The sequence below is a fragment of the Periplaneta americana genome, chromosome 11, assembly GCF_040183065.1.
Source record: "Periplaneta americana isolate PAMFEO1 chromosome 11, P.americana_PAMFEO1_priV1, whole genome shotgun sequence".
Classification (NCBI taxonomy): domain Eukaryota; kingdom Metazoa; phylum Arthropoda; class Insecta; order Blattodea; family Blattidae; genus Periplaneta; species Periplaneta americana.
The window spans coordinates 178929717-178940916 of NC_091127.1; the positions used below are offsets into that span (position 1 = coordinate 178929717).

The window sequence follows — 11200 nt, forward strand, 5'->3', positions numbered from 1 at the left end:
TGAACGAGTTTCGTAATGAAAGCACACTTACGAATGGCTTAGCTTAATAAAATAAATAACATAATAAGTATGACACAAAAAAATCGTTTTATAAATTGAGCACTCAGCACTATTCTGATTCTATGGGGTGAGTTTCATTCAATCTTGTTTATGTGTTTGTATTATTGAAGTCCATCTACAATTCAATACAAGAAGTGTTGAAATAGCATATATTCAATGAAAAAAGTCGATAAAATAGTCGCCAGTCACAGTTATATCTACTCAAGTCAATGTATTATTGACAAGTTATTAAATAATATTTCATTTTATGATCCTAATAATATTATATTCCCAAACGTAATGTATTTTACCTAATTATAACTAACGCTGGAGCTCCTAAAATTTAGCAGTCAAGAACATGTAGTAGACTACAATATAATACTCCATTTGACAGAGATATAATTAGCATATCAATTAAGAAATTTACCTTATTCCGTGAACAATTTCTAAAAAAATTAAACGAACTTAAAAATGGTCTACAACAATCCAAATAATGAAACAATTTTCCATTGTTAATGTCTTAAATAAGCAACTTAATATAGCATAAAATAAAATGTTACAATATCTAAAAAAAAATATTATTAATTTAAATGTAAAATTCCATATTATCTATATCTGTCCGTGTATTCTTTAAATAAATATATGCATAAATTCTCTGGACCGATTGTAAAGAAGCGCCAGTGGACTTTGACAGTGACTGTCTGCATTGATGATAGGACATTTTTAATGTCCTCACAGTTCTTTCAAGAAACAGTGAAGTTGATGAACACCACCTTTAGTAAGGCTTCTGATATCAGGGCCCGATTGAGACATGATAGCGATTACAGTACTCGGATGATTAGTAGCTGTTTAAAAATACTGTTTATTATGAGATACATTGTATTTACGAACAAACTGTAGCACAGTAGTATCACAGACAAGCACTTGTCAATAACTAACATTCGAACGGAGCGACAGGAAGGTTTCTTTGTTCAGGTCATAAACCGCTAGAGAAAGTGTGGAGTGAGTTGTTTCTGTACCAAACCAAAAACCCGCCTATTGATTCTGCCTGTACTATAGTAGTGCTGCCATGGAATCTGAAGGAATCAGATTGGCGTGTAGTCTGTAAATAATTTGTTGTAATGCAGTGTTGGTGGCTTAGATTTCTCCATCGAAGTTTGTCTTATATTTCACCAACTACAATATAGTGAGAGAATAATGTTGAATATACTCCAGCACGTGCTCTTCCATTTGTCATTAGTGAGCCATCTGTATAAATTCTCAACCATTCTTCTAGTAGGTATCTTTCTTTTATTGTTGCTGTTGCTATTTGCCTTAGCAATTCCAGAGGAATTTCTTGTTTTTTTAACTTCATGTAGTGGAATTAGTGATAGTCTAATGGGTTTGGTATTTTGCTAATTGGCTCTATGTCAGTAGGAATTTTTAGTAATTGTAAAAAGTCTCGGGTACTTTTCACTGGGGGTATTTGAGTTTTAAGGGTTGGATAATCTGTGGTTTGTTTTACCCATGTCAAATTTGTAGAAATACCGTATTTAGTTCAATATGAGAGATTGCAGAGTTGTTCTCTGATTTATAGTTGCAATGTCAATGTTGGTTAGTTTTTACATCATTACAATACTTCCTGTGTAGTTCGCATGAAGAGAAAGTCAAACAAAGAGCTGTATTACTAGAATGAACTTTGTTTGAAATATATGCTTTCTTATAATGTTACTTTATTTTCTTTGCAGACAATACCTCATTTTTATTTATCAGCCGATATAAACATGGACCAATTGTTGTCTTTAAGACAGAAGCTCAACAAACTATTAGAGAAAGATGGCCTCAAACTAAGTATCAATGATTTCGTTATTAAAGCAGCATCACTGGCATGTAAAAAAGTTCCTGAAGCAAACTCTGCCTGGATGGACACAGTTATTAGAGAGTAAGAATTATTTAATCTCTTCACTAAAGTCATTCTCATTTTAAAAATAGAAATCTGCTTCCACACTTTGTGAAAATTGTGCTTTAAATTACGTTGCCTGAATACGTATCAGTGTCATACATTCTGGAAAAATATGACATCACATGTAAAATTCCTGATTGTTTATGTTAAATTCAGGTCAACTTGTATTTACTGAAATAGTTTTCAAGCAGATTTACAACTATTGGAAGTTGCATTCTTTACTGCATTATACATGAAATTTATATATATATATATATATATATATATATATATATATATATATATATATATGGTAGGTACAGTAATACATTTTTTGTTTGATCTTAAAAACCAATTATTTAACTCCGAATGAATTTTAATATCTTTAATGCGAAATTTGTATTTAAATTGCTCTTATGCAATATTTTAATTATAGTAGAAGGTTACTTGAAAGTTATCAAGAGAAACAATTGATATCTCAGCATTGTTTTATACCTGTGTTAGTACAAAATGTACCATATATACGCGAATATTCCGCCCTATCGAATAATCTGCACACCCTAATTTTAGGCAAAAAAATTGGCTCTTAATTTGTGTTTTATTTACAAGAAATTAATCCTACATAATGATGTATTCCAAAACTAAATAAAACATCAATTTCTTTTAAGAAACGTGTCATGATCTTCACATGCTGTTGTAGAAGCATCTGGGACTCTTGCTGCAATAGCAAATTAGAAAACACTATCTTGGATAATTTTGTAGACTACTAGAGGTTATGATGAATGATTCCAGCCTTTGCAAAGGGAAGAGTCCTGTGAGTCATTCATTGACGATTCAAAAGAATAGTTGGAATCACAGAGACTGAGAAGAATCATGAACGAATCATTGGAATCGACTTCTGAAAAAGAATTGTGTTGCCCATCTCTACACCCCACAGACTGAGACACGCAACTGGACAACACTATTGTATAACGGGATTCAGTATTTGAGTTGAAGCAGTACCAACCTTACTTCAAATAATGCGCGCACCCCAGTTCTTCTTCACTAAATTCCGGAAATAAATATGCGTGGAATATTCATGTATATATGATAATTGAAGAAATTTGTAAGAAATACTCACATTGTTTGCATATATTCTGACTACAGGTTTACATCTGTGGATGTTAGTGTAGCAGTAAGCACAGATAAAGGATTAATAACACCCATCGTGTTTGGAGCTGATAAGAAAGGTTTAGCTGCGATCAGCAAGGATGTGAAAGCTCTTGCAGCAAAAGCACGGGAAGGAAAACTTCAGCCAAATGAATTCCAGGTATGAGATTCTTCACATTTCTACAACATCATTACAAAGATCCAATCAATTGATGGATTTACATTAAATGAACTGTGGTTAAATTCCCATTCTTCTGTGAAATTCATGGTGCCAGAAGTGCTGGGTGACGTGTTTTTTTTTTTTTTCAAGTACTAAACCACATAATCACAGACGATGAGACTCAGATTTTGTACACTTGTGTGGAAACCAAACAGCAATCAATACAGAGGATACATGCAGATTCTCCCATCCAAAGAAATCAAAATTTATGATCAGAACACTTATGGTCACGATTTTCTGAAATAGGAGAAATGTAGGTGCTGTTGATTTATTTCTTGGAGTAAGAAACTATGTAGAGCAATCATAAGCAAAATACGTGATCTTTCAATTTCTAGTGTTGTTGTTCTGTGTGATGCATCGCCCACCGAGTTAGCTCTGTGGTAGTGTATCTGCCTCCAGATTAGCCGGCCCGGGTTCGATCCCCAGCGGGTTCAGAAATTTTCTTGTAAAATTTCTACCTCAGAACTAGAATAGATGGTAGTGCACGACTTCTAATCACTAAAATGTGCACCAATATGCCTGGGTTAAATCCCAAATCTCTCCACAGTGCATATGAAAGGAAGGCATATGTCACTCTTGATAGTGATTCGTCCATTGGATGGAAACGTTAAGCCTGGTGGCCCCCTTGGTGCTATTTGACAGGAGTAGGCTGTGTGCCGGCACCGGGTTTCCCCTTCTCCCTTCTTCATCATCACCCATTCTCTACACTACACTTTCACGAACACTTAACATACACTCACCTTAATACACGATATAACTCTTCACAAGATCCACACCATGCATAACGTGGCTCGCCAAAGTGGTGTGCAAACTGAAAGTGGGTCACAGTCCTACCTTCTATCCGCAGTATGCAGAACCCGAATCACGCAAGTGAATTGGGCAGGCATTATTCACACACACACACACACACACACATTCTTACATCACACAACACACTCTTGAGCTGCTTCGACATTTTAACTGGGATATGTATAGATAATTAATACAACTAATAATTAATTGTTGTAAGTAAGATTTAGATATAATAAATCATATGTTTTACTTTTTGATTGACTGACCGACATTCTGAATGAACTCTGTAAATACAACTTGCTTATCCCTGTTACCTTTGGTACTTATCTGTACAAGTGTGTCAGGTGTATTAATATATCATATAGGTGTAATGGAATGTAATATGATTTAATAATTTTATGTTTATGTCTATACAATTTGTCTTGTTTGTTTCTTAGGGTGGAACATTCACTGTTTCTAATTTGGGTATGTTTGGTGTGAAGAACTTCTCTGCCATCATTAATCCTCCCCAGGCCTGCATACTGGCTATAGGAACAAATGAAAGAAGACTTATTCCAGATAAAGACTCGGAAGCAGGGTAAGTGTTATATTCCAAGAGAGTTACACATTAAAAAATTACTGTAAGGTGAAAGCCTTAATATACTAGTTGTCATCGTGGTGGTTGTAGCAGCAGTGGTGTAATGCTAGGATATTGGATGATCTTAATTCGCCTTAACGTTAATCATACATTTTTTACGGTCAGAAAAACTTGTACAATTCATATCACAATATAACAAACATAATTTTTTACTGTTACATTACTATGTTATGTTGGTTATATGAGTAGCCTAGTTACAAAGACAGCCATGTCCATTTGTCAAAAATTTTCAGTATAGGCCAAAAACTATGTTAGTTTAAACCAACTTAGGAAATTGAATTTTTTTCTGCATTATGTTGGCAGCTTAGAATAAATAATTTGCTTAATTTAAATATTTCATCTTCCATATATAATGAGATAACTGAAAAATAAAAATTGACTTGGTCAACTTTGTAACAAAGTACGGGAGGTGGCTGTTTTTGTAACATATATGACAGCACATCCCATGTACTTGAATAGGGAAGCAGAGTGGTTTAAAAATTTCAATATCTTTTATCTCTTTAAGAATAAACTGAAACATATTTATTTTAAGAAAAGTACATTCTCTCAGTGCAACCACATGAAATTAATTTGAAAAAAATTCGCATAACTTTGTGGGAAATAATGAAAACTGTTTTTAGTCTAAAATTTCTTACCAACTAGGCAAGAGACATGAAACCAAAAAAAAGGTTGGGTGATTTAGAATCAAATGAGAGCATGAGACTCTTTGATATCCACTGCTGTGGAGTAACACTTAGCCTGTCTGACCGTGAAATGAGCGGGCCCAGGTTCAAATCCTGGTTTTCTCTCAACAACACTGGGTAACTTTCGGCTCTGGACCCTGGACTCATCTTGTTAGCATTATCACCGTCACTCAGATGCTAGATAATCAGAGTAGCTGATAAAGTGTAAAATAACCAACTCAAAAAGAGATACTTTTTGATTTCAAAGCTGGAACTAATATTTTGTTGCAATTTTGCTGTGAACAAGAGTCAGTTTCATTTCAATAGTCACTTTTAACGCAAGATTTTAGTGGTTTAGTGGGTGTTCTGAAGCCAGATCATGACAGTTACATCTAGAATTATATGTGAAGAATGCATGGACACAGAAAGCTCATTTTCGTTATGAGGTGGACAAGAGACGCTTTGAAAATTAGCTCCTCATTTATATTAGGCATCTTTAGGCATCACTTTTCCAGAAGTCGTTTCAAGGTCTTCCTTCCTTCTTGTACACCACCACCATTTCATCATCGTCATCTTCTTCTTCTTCATCTTTCACATATTAGATCTAGCAGTCTATTTAAGTGTCCTGCCGTAACAGCAGCCCCATCATAACTCTGAGCAACTAGCTTCTGCTCACAATTATAATCCGTACAAGTTTTGTCACAGCACTGAACATTGCATCAGATGATCTATCTATCTTCTGAAATATTCAGGAATCCAAGAAATCTTTCTTGTACTTCACCATCCAGTGCGATGTAGCAAAAAATACAACAGATAACTGAGTGAAGTTTCTTACGTCAGTTGTCTCATCTAACGAAATGGCCACAGATTTTGCTTCTTTTTTAATTCCCGCAATCTGAATGTTGGACACAGCCTCAATAAAATCATTCTGTATGAGATTGGATTATCCAGAGAATAATGTTGCTTGTTCCAAAAAAATCTTCAATTTATAGTCATGATTAAATGAAATATTGATTAGTTCGAGGTAATTGCCTCTGAAGAGTTGGCAGACTCTAAATGACAATCCTGGCTTTGCTAGGAAGTAAACAACATCGATCATTATGTTATGAGCCATATTTTATTCTGAAAATGTAACAAATGGTAAATTCTCTATTTTCTAAATGTTTCTTTCTAGAATTATAGTCTAGAGATGGTTTTGTGACATGCTATGATTGTAGGTACTTTACATTATGTTTCTGTTGTAGTCGTTTGAAAATGGAAGTAAGACCGACAATATAAAAATATAATTTTTGAACATGGACATGAGTCAGCCATTCATTACATACTTTCGAATATCTATAGGTTGAAATGTCTTACAATTTCACAAAGGTATTTAAGTGCAGATCGGTTTGGCCTACTCGTTTGAATAATCTGTTTCTTCCCTTCAAAAGTACACAAGGAAAATGCATGCCGTAGCTTGCTATCGGAAAATAGAACTTAAGAATTGTTAATTTCATGAGTATGTCTGTACTCTTCTATTTAAATCATATTATATAAGAGGAAGCTGTGACTGGTAGTAAAAATAAAGATTCCTCAAACGGTTTGCAATACAATATTATACGATGAAAGAGTAATGGAACTGAGAAAAATTCTCTCTGGCGCCAGGATTTGAACCGGGGTTTTCAGCTCTATGTGCTGATGCTTTATCCACTAAGCCACACTGGATACCCAGCCCGGCGCCGGACAGAATCGTCTCAGTTTAAGTTCCAATTCTTGGGTTCCCTCTAGTGGCCGCCCTCTGCACTACGTCATAGATGTCTATGAACGTAGGATTGAAATCCACACATGTGCTGAGGTGCACTCGTTATGAGTAACTAGTTGGCCGGGATCCGACAGAATAAGCGCCGTCTTAAATCACGAAGTGATTTACGCATATCATATATATTATTTTTATGTACCGAAGTACATATGATATTTCCATGCAAATATTCTGCGTCATCATACGATGAAAGAGTAATGGAACGGAGAAAAATTCTCTCCAGCGCCGGGATTTGAACCGGGGTTTTCAGCTCTACATGCTGATGCTTTATCCACTAAACCACACCGGATACCCACCCCGGTGCCAGACAGAATCGTCTCAGTTTAAGTTCCAACTCTTGGGTTCCCTCTAGTGGCCGCCCTCTGCACTACGTCATAGATGTCTCTGAACATAGGACTGAAGTCCACACATGTGCTGAGGTGCACTCGTTATGAGTGACTAGTTGGCCGGGATCCGACGGAATAAGCGCCGTCTTAAATCACTAAGCCACACCAGATACCCACCCCGTTCCATTACTCTTTCATCGTATGACGCAGAATATCTGCATGGAAATATCATATGTACTTCGGTACATTAAAATAATATATATGATATGCGTAAATCACTTCATGATTTAAGACAGCGCTTATTCTGTCGGATCCCGGCCGACTAGTCACTCATAACGAGTGCACCTCAGCACATGTGTGGACTTCAGTCCTATGTTCAGAGACATCTATGACGTAGTGCAGAGGGCGGCCACTAGAGGGAACCCAAGAGTTGGAACTTAAACTGAGACGATTCTGTCCGGCGCCGGGGTGGGTATCCGGTGTGGCTTAGTGGATAAAGCATCAGCACGTAGAGCTGAAAACCCCAGTTCAAATCCCGGCACCGGAGAGAATTTTTCTCCGTTCCATTACTCTTTCATCGTATGATGACGCAGAATATCTGCATGGAAATATCATATGTACTTCGGTACGTTAAAATAATATATAATACAATATTAGTTAAAATTTTTTTTATGATGTAACATACACATCATTATTTGCAGGTTTAAAGAAGCAGAATTCATGTCTGTGACTCTGAGCTGTGATCATCGTGTTGTGGATGGAGCTGTAGGTGCACAGTGGTTGTCAAAGTTTAAACAGCTACTTGAAAAACCACATACTATGCTACTGTAAACTCTGCAAGCCAAGGATTTTGAATGTCTAGTCTATGGAGATATTATTGTTGTTTGTCCTGCCATATTATATGAGAGCTTGGTTTCTGTGGGATAGCTTCCAAGCATGCAGTTATTAACATGTTGATGTGAAAGACATACAAGACAAATTCGCTGGAACACTGCCTCTGTAAATACAGTGCTTGGAATCTGTACAGCTGCTGTACATCACTTCAGTTTATTTTTAATAAAAATCATTGAAAACTGGAAATATTGTCAATAGTGTACTGAAACAAGGAAATTGGAAAATAGTTTAGAAATGTATTTAGATTATATACTTGTAATGGACAGTGCTTATATGATAAAATTAAACTTTTAACATACAGTGGAAGTACAAACCTAAATAAACTGCCAAATTATAGATACAAGCTTTTTTTTTAATTTATTTATAAAATAATAAATTATAGTGCAGCTTGCGAGGTGTTCATAGTTATTTAAGAAATTCGTAACAAAAAAAATGTAAACCTGTATATAATGTATATTGTATACTGTATATATATAAATGTACACATGCACACAGAACAAATTTAAAATACACATGTGTGTTGGATTAGATACACTGTTGTTTCAAATCTAATTACACAAAACGAAAAGGTAAAGACAAATGTTTTATTATGAGCCCTTTTATTTTCCTTTGTAGATTCTTCACTAATTCATGTCACTTAAATCACACACAAGCTTAAAGTCTCGGAATAAGTAGACAAGAAATTTTCATTTTCTGAGGAAACTCAAAATTTAAAACTAAGGAATATTGTGTTTACAGTTCAGATTGCTTTCCTTAGATTCATATTTATTATTCTTGTGATAAAGTTATATATTTATATGACTAAAGAAAGAGTCTGATGGTATAATATCCATTTTCACTTCAAAATTTTAACAGGAGTTGATTATATTGTACATTTAATTAATTTTTAAAATAGTAGCTTTAAATTTATACATATTTATTTTTAAAAAACTGTATCTTGTTATTGGTTAAATTACTATTATTATTTATTTATTTTTGGTATTTTCAACAACTTCGTCTCACGTGGTCACAATTACTCAACATATTCTAGAGGTCAGATTGTGATATTCTAGTAGGGTAAAAGATATTTTCTTCATTGTTACTGTGTACAGCTGAAAAACATGCAAATCATTTTTGTACAGTAATCAATTTTTAATAGAAAACGTGTGATTCTAAGAAACTTGAAAACTATCCAGTATAGCAATTGTAGTATTTTTTTAAGAATGTAATTAACTGTTGTGCATATTCAATTTATAATAAAATTATTTTCTTTTTAATGAAGGAGCCATTAATCAGGCTGAGTGGATGATTGTGTAAATATTAAGACCTTGCATTAAGAAGCCAAGAGAACAATAAGATATAAGTGGCAGTAATGGAAAATCAGCATGAAAATGAATATGAATGAGAATTGTAATGTCACAAAACAAAAATTGAAGGTGAGGATCAGGAAGGATCAATAAATGCAGATCTGTATCATTATAATATTTTAACATTTGTATGATATCAATGAATTGAATTCTTCCACTGAATTAAGTACAGTAATGAATTCTAAGAATGTGTGTCATGTCATCAGCATACAGTTAGCTTTTAAGCCACTGGCATAATTTATGGGCAGCAAACAGGCCTATTGCTCTGCACTTGAATTCGAACGTGAATTCAATCCCACTTGAGCTTAATATCTAGTTTAAGTTTATCCGAGGTTTTTCCTAAATGTAAGGTGAATGCCAGGTAAACCCATGATGAATCCTCGGGCTCATCTGACCAAAACACTACGTCACTAATACTAATTCCATACACACTATATAGTCGAACAGTTGATATAGCACCATTAAACAGCCAGTTAAAAGTGGTAAATTTTTATTGAACATTCAAAAACAAGAAATTCACAATTGTCTGCATTCAACATATAAATCATCTAGTCAGAGTATTGATAGTATTTAGAATGTGTGTATACTGGAGAGTTTTCATAGATTTTGTATTAATTTTGTAAACAGTTCATGTTCTTGAACATGTTTCGATGTTTATAAACTTTTCTAAATATGCATCTGCTTTAACAAATAGAATTTCTTTTATGTCGGGCAAATCATAAAACAGCGAACCCTAAGCTCCGCCTACGACCCCTTTCCACTTTTCCCCTAGAAGCTCACCACACACTCTAGCGGGAAAAAGTGGAAATAGGGGTTTAGGTGGGATGACATCTAGTGGAGGAAAGTGGAACAAAAAGAGTGAATGCGGCATCTACAAAGCAAAAGCGGAACTTCGTCCTGTTTCTCTCTCCAGCCTCTCCTTCTCTCTTCATGTCTCTCTCTCTTTTTTTTTTCTTATGACTTAGCAGAGGGTAGTATTCGATCCGTTGAACTTCCTAACGCAGCATTTCTCAAACTTTTTTGAAGTGGGGACCACGTTTTTAAATCAGAACAGTTGTGTGGACCACCTTACTCTTGGTCCCTTCGAAAGCAAATTTATCATTTTGGTGGCATATTTTAATACCAGTATACTTATTTTTGGAACTTGGATTTACTTATTGTGGCAATGAAAGTGAACCAAAACCTCAGTGCGTTGTTTGTTACGAAGTGCTTTCAAATGAGTGTATGAAGCCCGAGAAATTGAAATGGCACTTAGAGATGAAACACGCAAATGTAAAAAATAAACCTGTTGGATTTTAAAATAGGCGGAGTTTTAAATTTATTATATCGTCATCTGGAAAAACAAATAAAAAATTAATGCAGAAACATGCTCGATTTTCAACAAGTAAAGATGCAATTTGGCACATTCTATTATTG

The 11200-nt window shown here is 34.7% G+C and overlaps 1 protein-coding gene across 1 annotated transcript in view; it reads left to right on the plus strand.

The window, feature by feature from the left end:
- Positions 1-9692, plus strand: part of muc (dihydrolipoamide S-acetyltransferase muc) — a 42006-nt gene extending 32314 nt beyond the window's left edge. Inside the window, exons 6-9 of the mRNA XM_069840566.1 lie at positions 1767-1960; positions 3107-3269; positions 4559-4698; positions 8246-9692. Of these exons, the coding sequence (XP_069696667.1) occupies positions 1767-1960; positions 3107-3269; positions 4559-4698; positions 8246-8375 (627 nt within the window). The 3' untranslated portion in view covers positions 8376-9692. The remainder of the gene's footprint in view (positions 1-1766; positions 1961-3106; positions 3270-4558; positions 4699-8245) is intronic.
- The last annotated feature ends 1508 nt before the right edge of the window (positions 9693-11200 follow it).